Genomic DNA, 27,895 nt, shown 5'->3' with positions numbered 1-27,895 from the left:
ATTTGTTAGAGATATTACCAATATCTTCACTATTTTCTGGGAACCTTCTCTTCATGATTGCTACTGGTGATCCTGCCATCTCTACTTCTGGTGTGGTCTAATGTCTATATTAGGGTGTAAGGTAAATTATTCCTGTTGTCTTTTTCAGCTAAACGTTTTATATCCCTCAGTTAATGGTATTTTCTCCCTAATACAGTGGGGAGAACAAGTATTTGATACACTGCCGAATTTGCAGGTTTTCCTACTTACAAAGCATGTAGAGGTCTGTCATTTTTTATCATAGGTACACTTTAACTGTGAGAAACGGAATCTACAACAAAAATCCAGAAAATCACATTGTATGATTTTTAAGTAATTCATTTGCATTTTATTGCATGACATAAGTATTTGATACATCAGAAAAGCAGAACTTAATATTTGGTACAGAAACCTTTGTTTGCAATTACAGAGATCATACGTTTCCTGTAGGTCTTGACCAGGTTTGCACACACTGCAGCAGGGATTTTGGCCCACTCCTCCATACAGACCTTCTCCAGATCCTTCAGGTTTCGGGGCTGTCGCTGGGCAATATGGACTTTCAGCTCCCTCCAAAGATGTTCTATTGGGTTCAGACTGGCTAGGCCACTCCAGGACCTTGAGATGCTTCTTCGGAGCCACTCCTTAGTTGCCCTGGCTGTGTGTTTCAGGTCGTTGTCATGCTGGAAGACCCAGCCACGACCCATCTTCAATGCTCTTACTGAGGGAAGGAGGTTGTTGGCCAAGATCTCGCAATACATGGCCCCATCCATCCTTCCCTCAATACGGTGCAGTCGTCATGTCCCCTTTACAGAAATTAATCCCCAAAGAATGATGTTTCCACCTCCATGCTTCACGGTTGGGATGGTGTTCTTGGGGTTGTACTCATCCTTCTTCTTCCTCCAAACACGGCGAGTGGAGTTTAGACCAAAAAGCTCTATTTTTGTCTCATCAGACCACATGACCTTCTCCCATTCCTCCTCTGGATCATCCAGATGGTCATTGGCAAACTTCAGACGGGCCTGGACATGTGCTGGCTTGAGCAGGGGGACCTTGCGTGCGCTGCAGGTCATTGACCAGGTCCTGCCGTGTAGTTCTGGGCTGATCCCTCACCTTCCTCATGATCATTGATGCCCCACGAGGTCAGATCTTGCATGGAGCCCCAGACCGAGGGTGATTGACCGTCATCTTGAACTTCTTCCATTTTCTAATAATTGCGCCAACAGTTGTTGCCTTCTCACCAAGCTGCTTGCCTATTGTCCTGTAGCCCATCCCAGCCTTGTGCAGGTCTACAATTTTATCCCTGATGTCCTTACACAGCTCTCTGGTCTTGGCCATTGTGGAGAGGTTGGAGTCTGTTTGATTGAGTGTGTGGACAGGTGTCTTTTATACAGGTAATGAGTGGAGAACAGGAGGGCTTCTTAAAGAAAAACTAACAGGTCTGTGAGAGCCAGAATTCTTACTGGTTGGTAGGTGATCAAATACTTATGTCATGCAATAAAATGCAAATGAATTACTTAGAAATCATACAATGTGATTTTCTGGATTTTTGTTGTAGATTCCGTTTCTCACAGTTGAAGTGTACCTATGATAAAAATTACAGCCCTCTACATGCTTTGTAAGTAGGAAAACCTGCAAAATTGGCAGTGTATCAAATACTTGTTCTCCCCACTGTATATCTTCATACTCTTCTACTTTCCCTAAATGAGATTTAATCCCTTGCCTTTCCTCTACTATCCTTCTATCATTACTGGATCAATGATAATAACTGTAATAACTATTCATAATAATTGTAATAACTATTTCACATTAAATTGTGCCTTTTTCTGATAATGTTATAATTGTAGCCTATTGCATTACTTTAGTTTAAAATATACGTTTGTTTATTTAACAAATCTAGAACCCACTATAGGTTGGTGCTATTCCCTCAGCATAATAGCTAAAGCTACTTGCATCCCCTGGTCCCCGTAACGAAAATAAATTATCGTTCTAGAATTCACCAACTATTTGCATACACCACTGGTGTTAAGCAACCTATTGAATAAAGTAATAACAATTAGAATTTATCAAAGCACTGCCTTCCAGTCAAGTATTTAGACCTCTACTTGAAATCTTACAGCTCAATCTAACTCGCCGGACTGTCTCTATTATTATTATTATTATAATTTTTTTCGCTAACCAGAGCCATAAATTATTGTCCTCAACTTAATTTTCACAGCTCTATCGCCATTTCAGTTTGCTGTTCAATTTATTTAACTGTTCTCTCTGATTAGGCCCTAATTAATAAAACAAATACTTGCTATCGTTGATAGGAATATCATTAAATGTATGCTTATTATTTTAACTATCTCTCACCCCTCCCCTTGCTCCTTCCTACACAACGGGGGAGGCGCGGGGACCTTGTAACATATTTTCATAGACCTTTCTAAAATACTTCTACTTAAGCTATCTAATTCAACCTTTCACATTTCTCAATCCACGTAGTAATCTAGGTCTATAGCCCCAATGCGAAAGCTTTACCCACTGTCCCTACCTGGGTTCGAACCAGGGACCCTCTACATACATTGCCAGTCACCCCACACATTCCGCGATCCTTTCAAAGTATATACTTCCAGTTCATAGAGCAAGTGACATCACCAAATGAAAACCGCACTAGCTCTCACCTCCTTCTAAGGTTGCTGGGGCCTCTTTCATTCCCCGCCAATAGATTAGGTAAGGCTATCAGTGGGTACTGGCCCCCTCCTACTCTCTCTCTCTCTCTCACTGCTTCTTTAAATTTACCCCTACGCGGTTCTCCCTCCTGTTTCTACTCCGAACAGGTTTTGTCCGTTTTTCGTTTTAACGTAATATTCGTCCGTTATTTAAAGTACGTTAGTCTATTTATTTAAATCAAATTATTCCCACCTAATTAGTTAAAGTCGGTGCATATTTATATTTCAACGATAAACCAAATTATTTCAGTCTAATTATTTAACCAGTATTTTGCAGGGTCAAACATCAAACGTTAAATTAAATAATAAACCAAATTGCTTCAACTTAATTATTTAAAACCAGTATTATGCTATGGCAAACATCAAACGTTACAGTTCAGTTATATCAGTTCAAACGTTTCAGTTTAGTCATACTAGTTATTCATTATTCTACCTTTATGTTCCCAATTGTTATTAACGGGTTATACGGTTTAAGCAGCTACAGACTTCTTTAACTCCTAATTAGTTTTCTATCAAGGTATACAGGTTTATTAATTTTAATAACCCGCATTCACGCTTTTATTTCATTTGCAATCACTCTTTTATTACACTGGGATCATTCGCACTCTCATTCATACAACACCCTATACTTTAAAGTGCTCCTCCGATCTGGGCCGTACCCCCAAGTACAACTCCCTGCCGAAGCGCAACACTATAGTGTACTTTAAAGTGCTCCTACGATCCTAGCCGTACTAGTTACGGACCTTACCGATAGCGCAACACTATCTACAATTTTAAGTGTCCCTCTGATCCTAGCCGTACCCTCGTAGTTACGTTCCTTGCCAGTAGCGCAACACTTTTAATCCAATAATTCCCTATACCCCCAGTTCCCACCCCTGGTGGTCCTAGCCTGAGGGTTTCAGTATTTTCCCCGATCCTAGCCGTACCTAGCCCTCTGGTACGTGTCAGTGGAACAATACTCTATAATACCATGGTTTAACATCACATTCACCACAGGTTTGCATGTCACAATATGGTGCTTATCTACTCATAATAATTCGTATAATAATTCAGAATTTAGTTCACTTACATCAAACAGGTGTTTCACAAAATTTATTTGGATAAAGCCAATGTGCAGAACTTAAGTCATATAACAATAGGTGTCTGCTTACCTGTTTTTAGTAGTCCGGACTCTTTGTGAAAAACACCGTCCAATGACAGAGATGTCCAATGGGCCGGACGATATCCAGCGAAGTCCCTCTACCAGATCACGTCGGGGTCACCAATTGTTAAATTGCGGCAATTCAAATCTGGTATAGGAACAAAAAGAGGTCAATACACGTCTTCTAAAATAGACTAGTATTTTAATTAATGCAAACACTTGAATGGTAAATATGATGTTCGTATATACGGGCCCACTGAAAAACCACGCAGGGCAGTCAGAGAACTGAGCTTTTGTTATAAGTTCTTCTTTAAATACTCTTGACAGAGATAGTTCCCGCTCCCTGCTGGGCCTGTCAGAGTAGAGGCTGGGTGTGGTTTAAACTTACCCAACCTATCGATGGCGCACAGGCTGGTCCCAGCCCCTTGGCGCTTCACTGTTGCCAGGCATTAGTTGTTATCTTTACAACTTGTCTCGAGTCAGCAACCTCAGACATAGTTTTCTTCTTCATGTTGCAGTACTTTGTCCTTGAGCGGTTTAACAAAGAGGCAGTGTGTGTGTATGTGAGTCACAAGTCTGTCTCAGCCTACCCCCTAACTGTTCCTCACATTAATCACAGCTTGTTATGTTAAACAATCTATATCAGTACAGCACAAACCTATTATGTTTAATCATTAATGTATTCTTTCTAAGCTAGGCATCACATCTAGTTATAAGAAAATAGATCCCCACAGGACCATACATCTCCACTGGTATGAAGTACTTCTTGGAATGATATCTTGTGGTCCTTAACATATTCCAGCATATTGCTGGTGTGAACAAAAACGTAATCGCCCCCTTTGAACACATAGTGGGCCTGTCATGGCAAATAGTGTTTCCCTCCGCATCACAATGGGATTAGATCAACTATTAGTGTCCATTACTATATCAATGGTGTGATGACCTAATGATTATCATTTTGGAGATAGTTACAGCCTAAATGACGTTATTTTCATCATCGCTATGCAATGGCTGATTTCTGTGACAATTTCGCTGTTTAAACAAGTTTTGTTTAGCTAATAAAATGAAAACATGAATTCGAACTACTTTTGGGTACCTTGTTAACGTTACAACATGAAATCCATGTCTTAAACGTTGCTACGTTTCGGAAATGGCAAAGAAAACGTGTAATCTGCTTGACACATTAAAGTTACTTACCTTACAGATCATGAAGTAAGCTCATTTCCACTCCATTCATATGCAAATCCGATTCATACACTGGCTTGTCTGGCTGTCATGTTTTTATTTTAACCTGCCCTTCCATTATCTACACTGAAATAATATAATTTCGGTAGTCCTCTATTATGATTCATTTTTTTCTATCTCGCATAGCTCATTAGTACCCCCTTGTGGTTGAATATATATGTATCTATTGTAGGTCCTAGGATACAACAACGAATAATGTGGAACAAATAAATACCATCAAAGCATACCTCAGAACTTACAATAATTAACACCTTGTGAAACAGCTGTGAAAACCAACCTGGCAATATTTAAGATTTTAATACAAACGTTTATATTTTTGTGATACAGGCGTGTCATTCATTTATTTTCACCGATTATTTTTTGTACACTCACATGGCAATCGGACTGAAATACTTAATTCTGGTGGGTGGAATAGAGAGGTGGGTGCTGTGTGGTTGGGAGGTTCTTCCTGTCACGATAGGCAGCCAGTCTCAGTCAGGGGTGGTGGGATGGAAAAGCAAACATAAAGGATACTTCATTTTCAATAACATCGGCCTGGTTTAGTTGGAAGACCTCTCACCACGTCAAGGTACAGGCCGAGATAAGTTTTATAGTATTTTTTGTAGTATTTTTAAATTTTTTACACAATTTAATTAAGGCCTTTAACCCCCTACTCTATCTTTTTAGTGCTTGACCTGATGGTGCTTGGATAGGTGTAGCAATATGGTGATGACTCAACTCTGCTGTGTAGTGGACTCCGGGACACTTCTGCCATATTACGTACACAAATCTAGAACATCCGGATATGCAAACACTAACTAGAAACCAATGTCCAATTCCATACCAACCCTGACCTAAAATGTTATTTGGAATCGGGCACAAAAGATGAATGGCTAGAGAGAAGGACCAGTAAGGAACTGGGCAACTGAACAGACAATTTCAGTCAATTGAAAATGTTACTTGCAATTAATACATTTAATATGCAAATGTATACAATTACAGCCAATTTGAGCTAGTTTCAAATATTTACCAGCAAACAAATATAAAAATATTTACATGCTTGTAAACGTTACTTGCAATACAAGACAGATACATGTGCTATATACTTACCAACTTACCAACCAACTTATCAACTTCACAGCGAATGTCTGCAAGAAAACACAGCTTTATACAAATTAAAAACAATATTGACGCTACAAGCTTGGCACACCTGTATTTGGGAAGTTTCTCCCATTTTTCTCTGCAGATCCTCTCAAGCTCTGTCAGGTTGGATGGGGAGCGTCGCTGCACAGCTATTTTCAGGTCTCTCCAGAGATGTTCGATCAGGTTCAAGTCCGGGCTCTGGCTGGTACACTCAAAGAGAATCTTGTTTTTCATGGTCTGAGAGTCCTTTAGGTGCCTTTTGGCAAACTCCAAGCGGGCTGTCAAGTGCCTTTTACTGAGGAGTGGCTTCCGTCTGGCCACTCTACCATAAAGGCCTGATCGGTGGAGTGCTGCAGAGATGGTTGTCCGTCTGGAAGGTTCTCCCATCTCCACAGAGGAACTCTGGAGCTCTGTCAGAGTGACCATTGGGTTCTTGGTCACCTCTCTGACTAAGGCCCTTCTCCCCCGATTGTTCAGTTTGCCCAGCTCTATGAAGAGTCTTGGGGGTTCCAAGCTTCTTCCATTTAAAGATTATGGAGGCCACTGTGTTCTTGGGGACCTTCAATGCTGCAGAAATGTTCTGGTACCCTTCCCCAGATCTGTGCCTCGGCACAATCCTGTCTCGGAGCTCTACGGACAATTCATTCGACCTCATGGCTTGGTTTTTACTCTGACATGCACTGTCAACTGTGGGACCTTATATAGACAGGTGTCTGCCTTTCCAAATCATGTCCAATCAATTGAATTTGGCACAAGTGGACTCCAAACAAGTTGTAGAAACATCTCAAGGATGGTCAATGGAAACAGGATGCACCTGAGCTCAATTTCGAGTCTCATAGCAAAAGGTCTGAATTCTTATGTAAATAAGGTATTTCCCAAAAACAGTTTTCGCTTTGTCATTATGGGGTATTGTGAGTAGATTGAGGGAAAAAAGTAATTTAATACATTTTAGAATAAGGCTGTAACATAACAAAATGTAAAAAAGGGGTCTGAATGCTTTCCGAATGCACTGTATTTCCCAAGTACCAAGATGACTGTTCATCTTGCCTCATCGAGGGTACCCGGCGGTGCATCGTGAAATAGTTATACGACTGCATTAAATCATGCTACACATGGTTAGTATTCACACATTGGTTAGTAGTCCAGTCATGTATGGTAGAATTACCTTTGCTGGTCTACTGAAAGCTCTTAAACTGCACTTTCTGCCGTACTCAGTTAATCGTCTGGCTTGGGTTTCTGCAGTTTTGGGGGATTTGATATAGCATCTCATTCTCACTGTCTGTAGTTATATTATCATCTTCATATGACATTTGGCTCTGGCAGTGAGCTACCCTGAAGGAGCAGAGCCCTAACGCCAAGACATGCATTGTTATCTTTTCTAATAAATGGTAAAACGTACACGTGGTGTTTCCTTTCTGAAATTAAGCGTAGTCAGTTCAGAAGGGAAACCTGATATCGCACCAATTGTATTCACACTAATTACATGGTCTATTTAAGTTGACCAGTTCTACACATGCTTCCTCAATGCCGGATGTCACGTGCTGGTGTCTCTTGCTGCCGTGCTGCTGTAACTAGCTGTTACTTGCTATGCTTGCTGTTTCTGATATTCCGCCACCACCACAGCCTCCACCTGTCTGAGTTCTGCGTGCTCACTGACTGTAGTTATATTATAATCTTCATATGACGCTTCGCTCTGGCAGTGAGCTACCCTGAAGGAGCAGATCCCTAACGCCAAGACATGCATTATCTTTTCAAATAAATCATCTATCATAGGGCGGCAGGTAGCTTAGCAGTTAGAGCGCTGAGCCAGTAACTGAAAGGTCGCTAGTTAGAATCCCGAGCCGACAAAGTGAAAAATCAGTCTGTGCCCTTGAGCAAGGCACTTAACCCTAATTGCGCCAGGGTCGCCGTTGTCTGAGGGGGCATTGGGATATGCAAAAAAACACATATCCAATTCACACATACAGTGGGGGAAAAAAGTATTTAGTCAGCCACCAATTGTGCAAGTTCTCCCACTTAAAAAGATGAGAGAGGCCTGTAATTTTCATCATAGGTACACGTCAACTATGACAGACCAAATGAGGAGAAAAAAAAATCCAGAAAATCACATTGTAGGATTTTTAATGAATTTATTTGCAAATTATGGTGGAAAATAAGTATTTGGTCAATAACAAAAGTTTCTCAATACTTTGTTATATACCCTTTGTTGGCAATGACACAGGTCAAACGTTTTCTGTAAGTCTTCACAAGGTTTTCACACACTGTTGCTGGTATTTTGGCCCATTCCTCCATGCAGATCTCCTCTAGAGCAGTGATGTTTTGGGGCTGTCGCTGGGCAACACAGACTTTCAACTCCCTCCAAAGATTTTCTATGGGGTTGAGATCTGGAGACTGGCTAGGCCACTCCAGGACCTTGAAATGCTTCTTACGAAGCCACTCCTTCGTTGCCCGGGCGGTGTGTTTGGGATCATTGTCATGCTGAAAGACCCAGCCACGTTTCATCTTCAATGCCCTTGCTGATGGAAGGAGGTTTTCACTCAAAATCTCACGATACATGGCCCCATTCATTCTTTCCTTTACACGGATCAGTCGTCCTGGTCCCTTTGCAGAAAAACAGCCCCAAAGCATGATGTTTCCACCCCCATGCTTCACAGTAGGTATGGTGTTCTTTGGATGCAACTCAGCATTCTTTGTCCTCCAAACACGACGAGTTGAGTTTTTACCAAAAAGTAATATTTTGGTTTCATCTGACCATATGACATTCTCCCAATCCTCTTCTGGATCATCCAAATGCACTATAGCAAACTTCAGACGGGCCTGGACATGTACTGGCTTAAGCAGGGGGACACGTCTAGCACTGCAGGATTTGAGTCCCTGGCGGCGTAGTGTGTTACTGATGGTAGGCTTTGTTACTTTGGTCCCAGCTCTCTGCAGGTCATTCACTAGGTCCCCCCGTGTGGTTCTGGGATTTTTGCTCACCGTTCTTGTGATCATTTTGACCCCACGGGGTGAGATCTTGCGTGGAGCCCCAGATCGAGGGAGATTATCAGTGGTCTTGTATGTCTTCCATTTCCTAATAATTGCTCCCACAGTTGATTTCTTCAAACCAAGCTGCTTACCTATTGCAGATTCAGTCTTCCCAGCCTGGTGCAGGTCTACAATTTTGTTTCTGGTGTCCTTTGACAGCTCTTTGGTCTTGGCCATAGTGGAGTTTGGAGTGTGACTGTTTGAGGTTGTGGACAGGTGTCTTTTATACTGATAACAAGTTCAAACAGGTGCCATTAATACAGGTAATGAGTGGAGGACAGAGGAGCCTCTTAAAGAAGAAGTTACAGGTCTGTGAGAGCCAGAAATCTTGCTTGTTTGTAGGTGACCAAATACTTATTTTCCACCATAATTTGCTAATTAATTAATTAAAAATCCTACAATGTGATTTTCTGGAATTTTTTTCTCAATTTGTCTGTCATAGTTGACGTGTACCTATGATGAAAATTACAGGCCTCTCTCATCTTTTTAAGTGGGAGAACTTGCACAATTGGTGGCTGACTAAATACTTTTCCCCCCCACTGTACCTATAATACACACACAAATATAAGCACCCACCAAAGCAACGGATGATTATGTTGACACTGTAGTCCTTTTTTAACAGTAGAAAATTACTTCCATTTCTATATTTCATATTCCACTAGTTACAGCCAATTCTTGGACTTACAGTATCATTGTTATCAGTTGATATCATACAATAATGTTAGCCATCATTGGAAATGCCAGGTATTATACCTGATGCAAATCAGTTAACATGCAATAAATTTTTTAAATAATAATTTCTTGAACATGAGTGAAACTGTCAAAGAGCAGAAAACTGTACCGTTGTCATACTTCCTAGACTTGCGACATATGCACTCGGGAACGCAAGAAAGGAGGATATTGATGTTACCTAAAACACAGTACAAAAACACAGAAACCATGTAAAAAGGAAAAATGTCTTTACTTTGTAGACCAAGAAAGAGAATATTTACAACACTTATTTACTGTATCTCAGGGGGAACAAACATAAAAAGACAAGGACTTCCAAAAAGTAATCTCATAAATGAAATCTCCCCTTAAACAAAATTGTTAATCCTTGTTTTATAACATAAAACATGTCATGATTCTTGACAGAGGAATATTGGAAACTTTCCCCACATAATAACTGCTTGGCAAACACATTTTTTTAATGACATCCATCTGCTCTTGTCCTTTTGGAGTCTTTGCATAGTTCCAATTCCCTTTGAATGGAACAGAAATAAAACCTTTGATCTGAATGACACTAGATTAATGTTAGTTGTGATTAGCCCACATAATGCTGTCTGATGTGGTCAATACTGTACATGGGGCTCAGAATCTTGTAACAATAATATAGTCCCCAGTCATAGGATAAAGGGTACTCCACTCGTAGAGTAGCAAAGGGTGCAAACGGGTGATCGCAGTTATTGAGACATCTATTAAGGACTCTCGTAAAGCCCATATAGCCTCTAAGAAAAATTACATACATTGATGAAATACAGAACCAATGGTGCTAAATGTGATTTAATTCAAAGCAAACTCTGTTATGCATCAAAGTAATAAATACAGAAAAAAAAGCAAGCAATCAGTTACATTAAAGACTGCCTGAAGAGTGTTAACACAAATGTGCATATTGTTGAAATAAAAATAGACAAAATATCACCCTGCAACAGTCATGAGTTACAGTAATAAAGTATATCCATGTATTTGCTGTTCTGAGGTGCATTGCTAATAAAGAAGTAGTCTCTCTAAATGCCTCCCACAATGTGCCAATGTAGGTCAGGGTTTCTGAGACAAATAAAGGAAAGGGATGTGAAATTAATGTTTCTACTTTTGCAATATGGCCTATAATGTTTAACTGTATCTTAGACAAATAAGATCTGAACTATGAGAAGAGATATGCATCTTTGACAGGCTAGCATAATGCTGTCATAAGCATACGTTAGACATAAGGATGACTTGATTATGTGAAACAAAAAAAGAACATCAAACATACGTATGTAACTTGTATGCTTATAGCTGATGCTTTCTTCAGCTTAAAATATCCTGATTGTGTTTGTTCGTTTGGTTATAGGGAACAGCATAAAACGCTCACCAGCGCATCCCTGAGAGAACAAGAAAAGAGCAACATTCACCACATAATGTTTGAATGCTCCTATAGCACAAAGTTAATTTGTTTAAATTACTGAATGAAAGGTAGGCTGCAGCGTGTAAGGTTAAATGTGCTCAAAGTGCTTCAGATCTGTCCATGGCCTTGTCCTCGAACCACTCAGGGTCCATTAGTAAAGGCAGAATCTTCCTTGAGTGAAAACACTTTTCCATGGATAAACTTTGGCTTAACTTCATCTGAGGATATTAAAGACTTCTGGTATGATTTGCACAGTCCAACCTCCCCCAAGAAAAAGGGTAGAATACCCAGAATGTCTGGCCACAAAGAACTGGGACACCCTCCCTCCCACTTCATGGAGGGAAGACAACTGTGCAAGAGTTTGAGACCCCACCAGATGCAAAGGCACCTGAGCCAAATGATGAGAATGAAAAAACAGTAGTAAGTAGTTACTGAAGGCTTTCAGAGCACTCAAAGCATACTGCCAATCAGTGCTAAGCCTTTGGTTTGTTTTATAGCCTTTTTGATAACACTCAATGTATCCACACTCACTGTCATTCAAACAGAGAAAACAACAACAGAATCTCAGGATGCTACAACTCATTCAAGAGATATTTCCCTTTTATGACAATTCATATGCTGCTTTCTTTGTTTCATACCTTAAATAACAATTTAAAAGCTGAATAAAAACAAAAAGATTAAACAAAACGAGCAAGCACGGTAAATCCCCTAGAGTTCAAACACCATGCTATTTGCCTGCCAAAGTACAGTGCCTTCAGAAGGTATTCATACCCCTTGACTTGTTCCAAAAAAAAAGTGTTACAGACTGAATTCACCCATCTACACACAATACCCCATAATGACAAAGTGAAAACACATTTTTAGACATTTTAGCAAATGTATTGAAAATGAAATTTAGAAATATCTAATTTACGTAAGTATTCAAACCCCTGAGTCAGAACTTTGCAGAAGCACCTTTGGCAGCGATTACAGCTGTGAGTCTTTCTGGGTAAGTCTCTATGAGCTTTCCACACCTGGATTGTACAACATTTGCCCATTATTATTTTCAAAATTCTTCAAGTTCTGTCAATTTGGTTGTGGATCATTGCTAGACAACTATTTTCAGGTCTTTCCATAGATTTTCAAGTAGATTTAAGTGAAAACTGTAACTCGGCCACTCAGAAACTTTCACTGTCTTCTTGGTAAGCAACTCCAGTGTAGATTTGGTCTTGTGTTTTAGGTTATTGTGCTGCTGAAAGGTGAATTCATCTCCCAGTGTCTGGTGGAAAGCAGACTGAACCAGGATTTCCTGGTTTCTTTTTTAACCTGAAAAACTCCCCAGTCCTTAACGATTGCAAGCATACTATTGGATTCTAGCTTGAAATATACTTGTTCATGTTACCATACTAGAACTTATTGATTACTTTACATGTATAATGAATGTATATGTTGGGGTCAATGGAGGGTGGGAAAGAACTAGGTGTATGGAAAGTTACTGAGTGAGGAAGGGTGAGTGCAGAAAGTTTACATTCTGTCAAAATATGGTATTGTTAAATCTCGTGGCTCCTAAGGAGGGAAGCAAAGTGCAAGTCTGGTTTCAGTCACTGATAAGGTAGGACAGCCGTGGAGTAGGGAGGAGTGAGGAATTTAGCCCGAGGTCGGGTCAGATGAAGTGACAAGGAACAGTCCTGTTACACACATATACTTCCATGCCCACGAGAGGAACCAATTAAGTCCTGACTTGCAACAGAGATATATTGGCTGTTTAGATGTGCAAGGAGTTGACTCCGCCTAGGAGGAGGGTATAAATATATATGCTTGTGTTAACATGTCTTTGCAGCTGTTTGACCCAGTGGGGGAATAAACTTGGTTTCAGCTTTTCCTAGTCGTCCGTTTGAGTTTTTACTCTGTTTGTTCAGAACCTAACAATACCCATAACATGATGCAGCCACCACTATATGCTTGAAAATATAGAGTGATACTCTGTAATGTGTTGTATTGGATTTGCCCCAAACATAACACTTTGTATTCAGGACAAAAAGTGAATTGCTTTGCCAAATTGTATACAGTATTACTTTAGTGCCTTGTTGCAAACAAGATGCCTGTTTTGGAGAAGAAAATAAAATTCTGTACAGGCTTCCTTCTTTTCCCTCAAATTAGGTTAGTATTGTGGAGTAACTACAATGTTGTTGATCCATCCTCAGTTTTCTCCTATCACAGCCATTAAACTCTAACTGTGAGCAGTTGGTTTCCTTCCTCTCCGGCAACTGAGTTAGGAAGGATTTCTGTATCTTTGTAGTGAATTAATAACTTCACCATGCTCAAAGGGATATTCAATGCATTTTTTTTTTTTTTTTACACATATACCAATAGGTGCCCTTCTTTGCAAGGCATTGGAAAACCTCCCTGGTCTTTATGGTTGAATTTGTGTTTCAAATTCACTGCTCGACTGAGGGACCATACAGATAATTGTATGTGTGGGGTACATTGATGAGTTAGTCATTCAAAAATCATGTTAAACACGATTATTGCACACAGAGTGAGTCCATGCAACTTATGTGACTTGTTAAGCAAATATTTACTCCTGAACTTATTTAGGCTTGCCATAACAAAGGGGTTGAATACTTATTGACTGTAGACATTTCAACTTTTAATTTTTAATCAATTTGGGGGGGGGGGGTTTAAATCGAAAAACATAATTCCACTTTGACATTATGGGGTATTGTGCGTAGGCCAGTGACAAAAAAACTACATGTAATCCATTTTAAATTCAGGCTGTAACACAACAAAATGTAGAAAAAGTCAAGGGGTGTGAATACTTTCTGAAGGCACTGCAAGCCTAAAAACGAATTGGGAGTTCCACCATCAACAGTGTAGAGTTACATCAACAAAGAGCAACGTTATTGCCATATTCAAAATATGCTGTAAATGTTGTTCTATGTGTTGTGTGTATTAATCATCCAAAGTAATGCACCGAGTTTGGGTTGTTGACCGCAAAGCCCACTCGATGTGTAGGAATGAGAGGTCAGTAAGCTGGATGAGGTCACGTATCCAAAGACCATAAACTTCATGTCCTGTTCTAAATGGTAATGGATAGGGTGGAAGACAGAGTAACCTCTTTGGATTACCTTTAAGACAAACTAGTGCTGGTGCTTTTCCATACTGTAGTTTCAAGGTATTTTTCAATCTGGAGAGGTTAGAGTAGTTTGTGGTAGAGACCCTCTGTGGAGTGCTGTACTATAGGGTACTAAGATCATGCACTCTATCTGAACCACTCCTCCCCTCGAGGTGCGGCTAGGAGTCTGCAGAGTGCCTGTGGGTGTTGATGACAGCCTGGGTGGCTTCCTCAGGCAGAAGGGTGGGGTCGGTAAGGATGGATGTGCTTGTGCTGAGCTGTCGGAGAGTGTTCAGTACCACTGGACAACAGAAAGACCAATCAGCTATACATTCATCACAGTTTACATTTTGTGTGACAACAAGTTACACAAAACAAGTAAAAAAAAAAAAAATCCTCCATAAAATAATTTATGAAATAACAGACAAAGATAAAGACAAGGAGCTAGCATGCCTCTCAGTAAGATTGTGTATATGACTCTTCATGATCCTACTTCCAAAAGCATGCTAATCAGATGGTAGTAATATACAGTCGCTAGTAAAAGTCTATGACCCTGGGAATCGATAGAACATCGCTCAGAGATGCACAAAAACAATGAAACATAAACAATGGGTGAATCTTTACTTTAATACTTGGTGGAAGCCCTTAATAGCCATTACAGCTTTGAATCATTTTGAATAAGACACCAACTTTGCACAACTCTTAAGGCAACATATATCCATTGTTTTTATATAAATTGCTCAAGCTCAGTAAATTTGGTTGGGAATCATTGATGGACAGCAATATTCAAACCTTGGCTCAGATTTTCACGCAAATTTAAGTCGGGACTGAGACTGGACCATTCAGGAACACTTAACACCTCTTGGAAAGCCATTCTGGTTGGTCTTTGGCATTACATTTGTGTAATAGGCCCACTGGAAAATACAACTGTATCCCAGGGTTAGGTATTCAGAAGACTGTGGCAGGGTTTCCTCGAACTTTCTACCTGGGCTATGCTCCTTTCATATTTATTTAGATCCTGACAAACTCCCCAGTCCCTGCCGGTGAAAAGCATACTCATAACATGATGCTGCCACCACAATACTCAAATACCTAATCCTGGGACTATTACACAAATGTAATGCCAAAGACACACTATGACAGCTTTCCAATTATGTGTATTTTTAATAGACTATGAGATAAACTGGGTTAATCACGAACATAGAGTTAGAATTATTTGTTACTGGGCCAGGAATGTAATTGGGTCATTTCACTGTGTGTGTGGGGATAAAGAGGGAAGCTGACCCAGGGTCAAATTGCTTGCTCTTACTTAGATCCATGGTTGTCTTATCATATCAAAGACTGAAACTGGCTTGAGCCTTTTGTTTCTATCTTCAAACACAGTGAAAAGAGCGGGGGTTGAACAGAGTTTAAACTAAACATGAGTGTTTTTGCAAGATAAGGGTTGATTGATTGTAGTACTATGTGATTCTGAACTTAATGAAAGTCGAATTTAGCCACCCTCAGAGACAAAGGAAGTGGGCGGAGTGATAAAGAGCAGGAAACTGAAGAGGGAGGGATTTGAACCTAGGGTGGGGGAAGGAGACTATATAGGTAGGAGAGAGGGGGCGAATCTGCAGATTGGCCTGGCTTTGTTGACATTATAATTAAGTCATTTTTAATCCCACAAACACTCTGGAAGGACTGATTTGTAATAAAGTATAGTGGTTATTTTCCACAACACCAATAGGTGTTGAGTGTTCCTGAATGGTCCAGTCTCAGTCCTGACTTAAATTTGTTTGAAAATCAGAGATAAGGTTTGAATATTGCTGTCCATCAATGATTCCTAACCAAATTTACTGAGCGTGAGCAAGATCTAATTTAATCAATTTTTAGGAAAATGTGCAAGGGGTGTGTAGACTTTCACTAGGCACTGTAACCTAGTGAACTGAACTGTCTCCAGTGATGATCATCTCTGATGTCAACATCCCTTCCTCTTAGATTGAGTGTGTGAGAGACACAGGTTGAACAAGAGACTGAAAGAGAATGTGTTCATTCTTGTAAATAAGTGACAGGGAAAATATTGTGTGTGATAGTGTGTGAGACCATGTCACATCAGGAGGCAAATATTTCCTTACAAAGAAAATGGGGGTGAAATTGACTTATATACATTCAAAAAAAAAAAGAAGTATAGCGTACCTCACACATACAGTGGTATTCAACGTTTTTCAGGCTTTTTGTCGAGCAAAACTTTTTGAGGAAAGTACTATGCAGAGCACAACCCCCTCGCACAATAAACTTCGTTGAGATACCTCAAGTGTCCTTGTAGGCTTATTTGGCGTGGAAAATGTGAATCCAGCTGTATAGCCTATTGCCTGTTTCTGTTTACGAGTCTTTTATTAAAGAATGTGAAACAATGTGTCTGTTTGCTGCTTTTCATTAAATCATGCATAGGTGTTTTTTATATGACCTACGATAAATGTGTTCATATGGGCAGAATATTATCTATAGGCTATAGCATACTTAATTTTGATCAGTTATGAAAATAAAAAATGTAATGCAGAAAAATTGATCTGGTAAAAGGCTGATAATTGGATGTTTCAGTTAAAACAGACTGTCACGTCTATAGAAATGGAAACATTTGATTTTAGAGACACAAAGTAACAATAACCTATGATTAAAGGGTTAGGCTATACCGTCATCATCATTATTCACATAATTCCAATTCAATCAAGTTGTCACAATTATCAGCTTTGGTATTGACATCAAGAAATCCAATGTTTATATAAAATGTCTGCCTTTCCCCTTACCTTTTAACAGTCTAAATAAGTAAATGTAATATAGGACATCACAAAATCCATTTGGCCTATGTCATTTTATGTAGTTTCACTATGATACGGAAAATGTAGGCTATTTCAACAGAACTGAATACCACATTATACTAAAGATCTGAGGTTCAACTTTTAACACTATTTTGATACTCACCTCATGTCTTGACAATGTGAATAAGAATGTAATCCATTTTGTTTTGAAATCAGCATTTGTCCATCTCTCCCATTGTTCCAATTTTCAATATAAAAATATGCATGAGAGATTCACAAGACTATAACATTGGAATGTTGTAAAGTGCTGCCCTACTCTGGTTGGCGAGGACACAGGTGAAGCCAGTGAATAAATTGTATTACAAGGAAATAAAGCTTCTTAGCTTTTGAACCCCGTTTTTTTTATTACAATTTTAGCCTGTATAGTTTGGACTGTAAAGTATGAGACTTCCATAATTTTTTTAAATGTTCACTTTACTGTAAATTTTTTTAAATAAAATCTGATTCACCTGATTGTTGAAACAGGGTTCAAGTTGCATGTCTAATTTCACAGGGAAATGCTTATTATATTGATAGGCAAGTAGTGTTTTATGTCACACGATTTTGGACAAGTAAAATGTTTTTAGAATGTATTACAATTTTACATTCCCATGAAGCCCAAAAGACGGTTCTAGTTTTAGGTCCTAATTAAATGTTAAATAATAATAGACACACAAACTAAAGTATGCTGCTAATTAACAATAACTAGCCCCAATAGATTACCTTTGAAACTATCCTCTTTGAACTGCCGGATCTATATACAGTAAATGGGTCCGATGGATGGCTTCGATAGTCCAGAAATTTAATTGCAAGTCGTTCATATGCTAATAATCCAAATATTCTATGATGCTTTCGAATGCCGAGATCGCACAACCCTCACTGATTGCATTACCTCCAAGTTATCTGGAGAACACACCATATCCCGGACAATGCTCGGATTCGGATCCAAAAGGTGATGAATTGTCCAAAGGAGAGAAGCCTGGATACCTAGAATGAAACATGGCTTCCCTGCGTCTATTTGGGGAGAAATGCCCTCTCTGAAGAACATGAAGAAGTTGGTGCAGAGGCACCAACAAAAGAACGCGGCACCCCCTGTACCTACATCCCTCTCCAAACTCGTCATCCCTGACAGCTATAAGGGCTACAATGGAGAACTGTTCCTCCAGCATGACAGCGGACCCCAGCCAGACAGAATTTGGATCTTCACAAGCACACGCAACTTGGAATACCTGTGAGACTCAAAAGACGTAGATGGAACATTCAAGACAACCCCTCCTTTGTTCAGCCAATTGTTGTTGGGTATTTTTCAGTAGATCATACTGAGCCATGGTACCGAGTGGTACACAAGGTCAGACCATAGGTTAAACATGGTACATATTTTTAGACTATAAAGATTAAAACATAGTTAATCATAAAGACAAGCATTACGACTAAGTGAATACGGAGTGTGGTACCGAGTGGTACACAAGGAGGGAGTCTGAGCCAGAGTCAGGACATGTCTCTTGATTGATTATACTGTTATGCATGAGGAAAGTCTTAAATGTATATGGTTGAGAATGGGTTATGGACCTGCCATGTGTAAACGATATTTAAGTATGGATTGATATGTTTTGGAATAAACAGAGCAGAGCCAGGAGATGGCTCTGTTATTTTTTACATGAGAAAGCCTGGTTCTGCCACTATTGTTTCCAGACTAGATAAATAGAAGGAGGAGACTGAATAGGGTTAGATTTTGCCACTATCATAAATAAAGATAGTGGGCGGAGCGGTCAAAAGATGAAGGCTGGAGAAACTGAACTGGGAGGGTTTAAGCTAAAGAGTATGTAAAACAAGCAGGAATGGAAATTGTATATAAACTGAGGGCCAAGTGTTGGGAGTTTAGTTGCTCTGCAGACCAGCTCGGCTTCTGTTGCTTTGTGAAATAAAGTCTATCTTGATTCTACAAAAACTCTGGAAGAACTTTGATTTTTAATAAGTATAGTGATAACATTTATAAGACCGTGTACACACCATTCATGGGTTGCAGGAGGGACACATGGTTCCAACAGTCTTCATGTTGCTGCCCAATAAGATTGAAGGTATATATCAACAATTACTATTGACGTTGTTTTATTGAAGTGTTCATTAAAGTGTTCATAAAGCGTTCATACATTTTTTAAATTAAGGACAACATGTAGGCCTAACCATGCAGTCTAACATTATATATTTTCTATTTTTAGGGAACATACACTCGTGCATTTGCGGCGCTGAAGAGGCAAGACCTGAAACCAGACTCCATCATGACTGACTTCAAGCCAGCGGCTTTTAAAGCCTTCACAAAGGTGTTTTCTGGGACCCACAACCGGGGTTGCTTCTTTCACATGAAACAGGCCATTTGGCGAAAAGTACAAGTACTTCCCAAAGTGCGACAAAAGTACCTCAACGACACCGACTACGCCCAAGAGATCAGGGAGCTCGGCACGCTAGCATTCGCCCCACCGGCTGATGTAGGCGAATGTGTCGACAACCTGCTAGATACCTGGTTCTTTCAGAGCCCGGAACGTCAACTGGAGGAGCTCCTGACATACTTTCCGGCAACATGGGTTAGGGAGAAGGTCGGACGCATTTACTGTATTTTGCTAAGCTTATCTGTTGATAAATACATGTTTTATAGTAAATGGTTGGTGTAAAAACAAGATAAAATGAAAATACATTCTTTAAAACAAAAATACATTGTAGAAACTAGATATAGGCCTAGATATAGTATAGTTTGTTTTTAGCCTTCAGCCTTTTTATATAACCATATGCACAAATTTATATAAAATATTCTGCCCATTTTAACTTATTTTAAGCCATAACTGAACCAATTTCTGTATATATACACACAATATTCTACACATAGGTGCTAATGTATATACAATATTTATAGCCATATATGAGTAAACATACACATTGTTTCACATTCTTTAATAACAGACTCATAAACACAATCACGCAATAGGCTACAGATCGCTTCACCGGGTAACTCAGCGTATTGTAGCCTCACGCAGACTAAAGAGTAGCGGAGGAAGGAGTTCGCTTCTGCTGCAGTGTTCCCGGCTAAACATTATGTGCTGCATTGGCGCTTCACTGTTTCAGCGGGGACTCAAATTATTTTCACCAACATTTCTGGAACCCCATTTTTTCCACCTGAAATTATGTAGACCCCACCCCAAATCTAATGAAATAACCTTAAAAAGGGGTTAGATTTTCACATCAACAAATTAGCTTCAAATTCATTACATTTTCATCTCTCCTATCAAAATAAAGAGAACCAATATATACAGTGCCTTCAGAGTATTCACACCCCTTTACTTATTCCACATTGTGTTACACCATGAATTTAAAATGGATGAAATAGAGATTTGTCACCGATCTACACACAATACCCAATAATGTCAAAGTGGAATTTATTTATTTGACATTTTTACAAATTAATTAAAGCTGCAATATGTAACTTTTTGGGCGACCTGACCAAATTCACATAGAAATGTGAGTTATAGATATGTCGTTCTAATTGAACGCAAGTCTAAGAAGCGGTACATCTGTTCTATGTGCATTATTTCTATGCTTCCCGTTCTTTCTGTTTCATTTTTGCATCTTTTACTTTCAGTTTTGAAAATACAATATTTTTGATTATGGAAAATATATTTCACAGCCGTTTAGATGGTACAATGATTCTCTATACTATACTTGCTTGTTTTGTCACATAAACTGAAATTAGGCAAACTATTAGAATTTTAGCAAACGGGAAATGGTGTAATGATTTCTGCATAGTACATCTTTAAAAATGAAAAGCTTAAATGTATTCAACCCCTTTGTTATGGCAAGCTTAAATAAGTTAAGTTGTAAACATGTGCTTAACAAGTCACATAAGTTGCATGGACTCACTCTTTGTGCAATAATAGTGTTCAACATGATTTTTGAATGACTACCTCCTCTCTGTAGCCCACACACACAATTATCTGTAAGGTCCCTCAGCGGAGCAGTGAATTTCAAACACAGCTTCAACAACAAAGACCTGGGAGGTTTTCCAATGCCTCGCAAAGAAGGACACCTATTTGCAGATGGGTAAAAAAGCAGACATTGAATATCCCTTTGAGCATAGTGCAGTTATGAGTTTTACACTTTGGATGGTGTATCAATACACCCAGTCACTACAAAGATACAGGCGTCTTTCCTAAATCAGTTGCCAGAGAGGAAGGAAACTGCTCAGAGATTTCACCATGAGGCCAATGGAAATGTTTAAACAGTTACAGAGTTTAATGGCTGTGATAGGAGAATACTGAGAATGGATTAACAACAGTGTAGTTACTCCACAAATATTCCAAATAATGCATCCTGTTTGCAATAAGGCAATAATTGTCAAAAATTAACTTTTTGTCCTGAATACAAAGCGTTATGTTTGGGGCAAATCCAATAACACTGAGTACCACTTCATATTTTCAAGCATGGTGATGGCTGCATCATGTTATGGGTATGCTTGTCATCAGCAAGAACTAGGGAGTTTTTTAGGATAAAAAGAAACAATCGAGCTAAGCACAAGCAAAATCCTAGAGGAAAACTTTGTTCAGTCTGCTTTCCAACAGACACTGGGAGACAAATACACCTTTCAGCAGGACAATTACCTAAAACACAAGGCCAAACATACACTTGAGTTGCTTACCAAGACGACATTAAATGTTCCTGAATGGACTATTTACAGTTTTGACTTAAATCTACTTGAACATCTATGGCAAGACTTGAAAATGGCTGTCTAGCAATGATCAACAACCAACTTGACAGCACTTGAAAACAATTAAAAAGAATAAATGGGCAAATATTGTATAATCCAGGTATGGAAAGCTCTTAGACTTACCCAAAAACACTCACAGCTGTAATCGCTGCCAAAGGTGACTATAACATGTACTGACTCAGGAGGTTGAATAATTATCTAATCAAGATACAGTATATTAGTGTTTTATTTTTCATTAATAAAAATAAAAAAAAATTGAATTTTTCTTCCAATTTGACATTACAGAGTATTGTGTGTGGATCATTGACAAAAAATGACAATTCAATCCATTTTAATCCCACTTTGTAACACAACAAAATGTGTAAAAAGTCAAGGGGTGTGAATACTTTCTGAAGGCTCTGTACATTTACTCAATACATATATATTTTTGTAATTATCTTTCTCAATAACGTTTGTATATTGTCCTATGAAATAATACGTACTCTTAATTTTTGGTTCACTCCCCTGAATTTTTTTTAAAATGTTGGAACCCCACTGCAATTCCATTTGAATATCACTGCTGTAATGGAACCATTTGCCAGCTGGCCCTTCTCTATCCACCTCCTCACTGTCCTACTCTGACGCTACAGCTACAGGAAGACTGATTTGCAGGAAAATCATGGGGGAATCTTGAAAACATTTAATTGAAAACATTGTGTGTGTGTGTGTCTGTGTGGGTTTTTGGTTTTACTATCCTTGTGGGGACCAGGCTCAGGGGTTAAGTTTAGGGTTACAATTAGGGTTAGGGGTTAGGAGTTCGGGTTAGATTTAGGGGTACCGGTTCATGAAAATATGATTTTTAATGGGAATCAATTGTTTGATCCATACAAGGATAGTAAAACAAACATGTGTGTGTGTGGGTGTGTGTGTGGGGGGGCTTGTATACTATCCTCGTGGGTACAGTCCCCACAAGGATAGTATAACAAGGAAAATTCTCCCTCATGGGGACATTTCCCAGGTCGCTACAACGACAAAGGCTATTTTTGGCTTAGGGTTAGGTGTTAGGTTTAGGAGGTAGGGTTAAGGTTAAGGGTTAAGGTTAGGGTTAAAGTTAGGGAAAATATAATTTTGAATGGAAATCAATTTTAGGACCCCACAATGACAGTAAAACATATGCTGTGTGTGTGTGTGTGTGAGAGAGAGGTTTGGGGCGATGTGTGTAGTTTACTCACTGGGCCTCAGCACATGGAGGGAGCAGTGACGGTCCAGCCACTGCAGTGTGGTCTCACACAGCTCCCCTTTGCTTGTGGTGGAGACAGTCCCATTGAAGGACTCAAACAGGGGTTTAATGATGATGCTGAACTAAGGATGATGGGTCAAGGGTCAAACACACACTATTGAGGGAACAGATCCAAAGTTGCATCCTATTTATATCTCAGGAGACATATGAACGAACCTCTGACAGAAAGGACCTCAGATGTACTCAGATGGCTCATGGTATACAGTCCTATATTATACTACTTCATTTTCTACAGTCGTAACCTTTCACAAGTCCCCCTGAAACCTTAGGTTGGTAGGCTTTTCCAACAGTCAAAAATTATAGCTCTTCTTTGCTTATATACAGCATCTAATCTAGCCATCTGATCTAAATGAAAATGTACCAGCATAATATTAAAAGTAGCCTGATTGAATCTTATATCATTATGACAAAGTCATGTTAAATGTCAGTGATAAGGGTAAAAAAAAGGATACGATCCAAAACTTCCAGTTCTGAAGTGTGCGGCTCTTCACGTACTCATCAAACTTCTCCCGCATGTGGTCGAAGCGGTGGCGTGTGATGGGCACCCCCGTAGCAGGCAGCTGCTCCTGACAAACACTGTGGCACAGCAATAACACACAGATCAGATTACTATGTCATGTAAACACACACATAGTATCATCACATAAGGCTGTGTACCAGTATACAGTTTACTGAACTCGTCTACTCAGAGGAGAGAGATAACAGATAACAGTGAGGAAGTACATACTTTATGGAGGCATTGACCTCCTCAATCTCCTCCCGTAGCCTTTTAGTCTCCTCCTGCATCTGCTGCCTCTCCTGCTGCAGCTTCCCAATGTACTCCACTGTCTTCTGCAGCGTGGCCGCATTACTGATCTGGTATCAAACACAACAAGAATAGGTGCCGATATTGGAAAGGTCATGTAGAAATGACACGTCGTAAACTGCTGGAGCATTCAACAATGTGTGGGTATGTATCATTCTTTCATGACTTTACCATTACCCATTTCAGACTGATGATGTGGTATATTACCTGTAAAAGAACATTAAACCATGGGTGCTGTTTGCATTTCACATTAGAGAGGTGTTAAACAATGGAAGTGTTAATGAATTTACCTGCAAAAAAAGCATAGAACCATTTACACAGCCCACGATAACTGTATTTGGTTACAGTGCTTTTAATTTACCATGTTTTTTTTACCCCCTACCCCTTTCATATATACGAAAAATCTGGTATAAAAAAGCAGGCATGGTAAATTTGTGGGATTTTGGTCTGTGTATGAAATGGATACTATATTTGTACCTGAACATAACTGGATGTGCATACACTATGCTTCTGAACTGATCTTTAAATAAAAGCCACCAAAAGCTATTAGTATGAGGACTCAGTAGACAGATGACAGACAGACATGGCTTTACATTGGACTGGGACTTGAGAGTGGGAACCAGGCTGCACAGCGTTTTGAAGCCGATGTTGATGTTAAAGCGCCTCTTCTGTTCAGCAGTGATATGGGTCACCCTACGGCTCTGGAACAGACAGGGAGAGAACAGACACACACATAATTAGAATGATCAGAGTCTGCAATGCTTCAACGGCAGGCACACAACACTGGACCAGCTTGAAAAAGCTGTAGTTATACACAGACACAGTCACAGACAGAGAGAGAGTAGTAGGCAGGAGGGTGGGCTGCTGTTACCTGGTTGGACTCATTCTTGGAAAGGGCTGTGCTGCTGCTGAGGGGAAACTGAGGACTGGAGACCTGCTCTGACCCACACGGTGACCCCTGACCTGAGCCACGCCCCTCATGCCCTGGGTGACACAGATGATCCACACTTACCAAAAACCATCATAACAAAGACTGCTACACCCTGCTACACCAGTGAGCACCAACTCACATTAAAGACAATTCAATAATTTTATGGAAAGCAGAACAGTACTGTAAACATTCCAAAACAATGTGTATGAATGTGTTACCATGCCACATCCTGTATGCACACATAGAGCTAATAGATTGATAGCTTAGGTTTGACAGGAGGAAAACACCCTCTGACACTTGACTGAGCTTAGTGTACATGCATATAACAAAAAAAGTAAGGGCCTGGCGTATGTCACTCTCACCAGTACTTGTGGAGGGTTTTTGTTTCTTGCGGCTGGAAGAGTAGGTCTCCTCTTTAGGGATAATGAGCTGGGGAGACTTCGGAAGGATATGAATTCCAGGAGCCTGAGATAGAGGGATGGAAAGAAATAAAACACAAATTAAATGAAAACGATCTTAAATAAAACAGTTGAAAGCAAAGGGGGTGCTTCAGAGCACACCGGGTCTTACCCTTGATAGGCTGGAGGAGCCGATGACCACGCCAGTTGAGGGAACCACGTCTGCTTTCAGGGGGGTTGGAGTAACAATCACTGCACTGGTATGCCCTGGGAAGGGTGCTGAGACAGCAAAACATCATCAGTCAGGGCCTTTGACATTAAAACCACAGGGTAAATGCTGATTCTTTCATGTATTTAATGTCTAATATTGAGCTTGGATGTCATTGATGATCTTTGCTAGGATCATTTAGGCTGATTCGCCTGCAAACATTGACTAGTTTTCATTTAGTTTTTCATTACAATAGTAACTGACTATATAATGATAGACGGTAGCACCACCTTGTGGTGAGATCACACTGTGGAGCAGTAATCCCCACACCTCAATAAATACTATTGTTTCTAATGTGGTAGTTTTTTTCTGGGTAGCACCGGCTAGGCATGTATTAATTCAATATTACATTTGATATTAAATCAATACACCATTCATATTCAGCTACAGTTAAACCTTTTGGGATGTGATTAACTCACCTGTTAGGATGAGGTGAGATGAGATGGCAGGAACAATCCTTTGCACACGGCGTGTCTTTTTGTTGGAGCAAGAGGGCTGGATGGGTCTGGGCAGGGTGAAGGTCTGTGGGTGTTGGGGGGTGGCGGCAGGTGAGGGTGCCAGAGGCTGGAGGGGTGGTGGTGGAGGTACCCGGGTTAGGGAGCTGAAGTTAGACCTGTGACTGAAGGTGGTGGCAGCATCACTGGGTATAACAGTGGAGGAGGCTGTTTGTGTGATGATAGATAAGGGTGTGGAACCGTCCAGGCTTGTGGCATCATCCAGGGGTGGGGGGGCTACTGGTGTTGCCGTGGCAGCACCCTGGCAGGGCTGGGTGTGCCGCACCGTGGGAAGGGCTGAGGGTTGCATGAAGGAGGAGCCTCCAGCCTGAGTACTAGGGGGAACCGGCCCAGAGAACAGAGGCATGTAGTTCTGTACGTAAGAGGGGCTTCCACTGGTCCCACTGGTTTGATTTGACATGGGGGAGGAGATAGTCAGGGGGGCTGGGGAGGCGATGAGTCTGTGGTCAGGACTGACGGACGGGAGGTCAGCTGAGAGGTGCATGGAGGAGAGTAGCTGGCCCTATCAAGTCACAAGGACAAGAGCAAAGATAGCACATTTATAATGTTATCAGCTAGTAAGATGTTGTGAAAACATCTAAGAATAAAAGGCAGGAGTGTGTTAGGTCTGTGGGTGTGTTAGGGTTGAGGTTCACAGGGACCGGGCCTAGGGTTGGGGTTTACCTGGGATTGAGAGCTGCTGCTGGGTAGAGGAGTGGCGGATGAGGTAGTGAGGGAAGCAGAGGGGAAGATGGGCTGACGGAGGCTGTGAAATAAGTCTGGAAGAAGAGTCTCTAGGTTAGTTAGAATTAGTATAACATCCACTCTACCCTCATAAGTGTTAGGATATGTCACCTGCTGTATTACACTTCCCATATGAGAGTAACATGGTGCTCCAGGGTGCTGTTAAAGAGTTTGTGCACTGTGCAAGTGACATTATTTTAGAGTTTGTCGCTGTGGCAGAGTGCATTGTCATTACCTTGTAATTGCTCATAGGAGTCCATAAAGTCCAGGTTGGGCTGTAGGGGGATGAGTCCAGGCTGGATCATGTCTGCGTTCCCTGCATGAGCTATGGGGAACATGGATGGGGTGTGAAAAACAAACAGACTTTTCCTATAGATCTGATTGGGGAAAGGCTTGGGTGGATCTGAGTGAATAGAAACAGGCTTGGTGTACGGCAGGGCTATTCAACTGGCGGCCCGCGGGCCAGATCTGGCCCCTGTATCAATTTAGAATGGCCCTTTGATCAATTCTGAACATTAATAAAAAGAACAGTTAAAAAATCCCAGCAAAATCCAATGTTTAGTGCCAAAAGGAGCCCTCGTTCAATATTCTCCAATGGGAGAATATGTTTTCCTGTAGTCCCACCCATTAAGTGCCGTCAATCAATATCACCCAACATACGAGTTACAGCCAATCAGAGCTGCTAACAGGGGTACAGGGTCTGTCTGCCCGCCTATTGGCGCTTTCACTACAGATGAGATCACTACACTGCCTGATACAGCAGCGCGCGATTTGAGTTAAAAAACATCACGGACTCAGTTATGGCTATCATAAACTTTATCCGATCAACATCTAGCCTGCAACATCGCTTGTTTCGTAGTCTGCTGAGCATCATGATCTACT

The 27,895-nt window shown here is 40.3% G+C and overlaps 1 protein-coding gene across 4 annotated transcripts in view; it reads right to left on the bottom strand.

Annotated features, from left to right (window-relative positions):
• Positions 1-10,203: 10,203 nt before the first annotated feature.
• LOC311141932 (MLX-interacting protein-like) overlaps positions 10,204-27,895 on the bottom strand; it is a gene marked incomplete at its 5' end in the record, with an annotated part of 41,409 nt that continues 23,717 nt past the window's right edge. For 2 of the 4 annotated variants that reach the window (XM_084177446.1, XM_084177448.1), the window contains 11 exons: positions 10,204-14,802; positions 23,306-23,435; positions 23,826-23,949; positions 24,101-24,228; positions 24,772-24,879; positions 25,050-25,162; positions 25,472-25,574; positions 25,680-25,786; positions 26,195-26,792; positions 26,954-27,048; positions 27,249-27,338. In XM_084177446.1, coding sequence (XP_084033572.1) covers positions 14,681-14,802; positions 23,306-23,435; positions 23,826-23,949; positions 24,101-24,228; positions 24,772-24,879; positions 25,050-25,162; positions 25,472-25,574; positions 25,680-25,786; positions 26,195-26,792; positions 26,954-27,048; positions 27,249-27,338 — 1,718 coding nt within the window. In that variant the 3' untranslated portion in view covers positions 10,204-14,680. Of the gene's footprint in view, positions 14,803-21,903; positions 22,293-23,305; positions 23,436-23,825; positions 23,950-24,100; positions 24,229-24,771; positions 24,880-25,049; positions 25,163-25,471; positions 25,575-25,679; positions 25,787-26,194; positions 26,793-26,953; positions 27,049-27,248; positions 27,339-27,895 lie in introns of those variants that run through there. The other 2 variants (XR_014614253.1, XM_084177447.1) reach the window with 2 other exon arrangements.

The sequence above is a fragment of the Coregonus lavaretus genome, assembly GCF_964263955.1.
Source record: "Coregonus lavaretus genome assembly, chromosome: 14".
NCBI classification, from domain to species: Eukaryota; Metazoa; Chordata; class Actinopteri; order Salmoniformes; family Salmonidae; genus Coregonus; species Coregonus lavaretus.
Note: the sequence above shows the minus strand (reverse complement) of the source record. Positions and strands in the feature narration are given on the sequence as shown.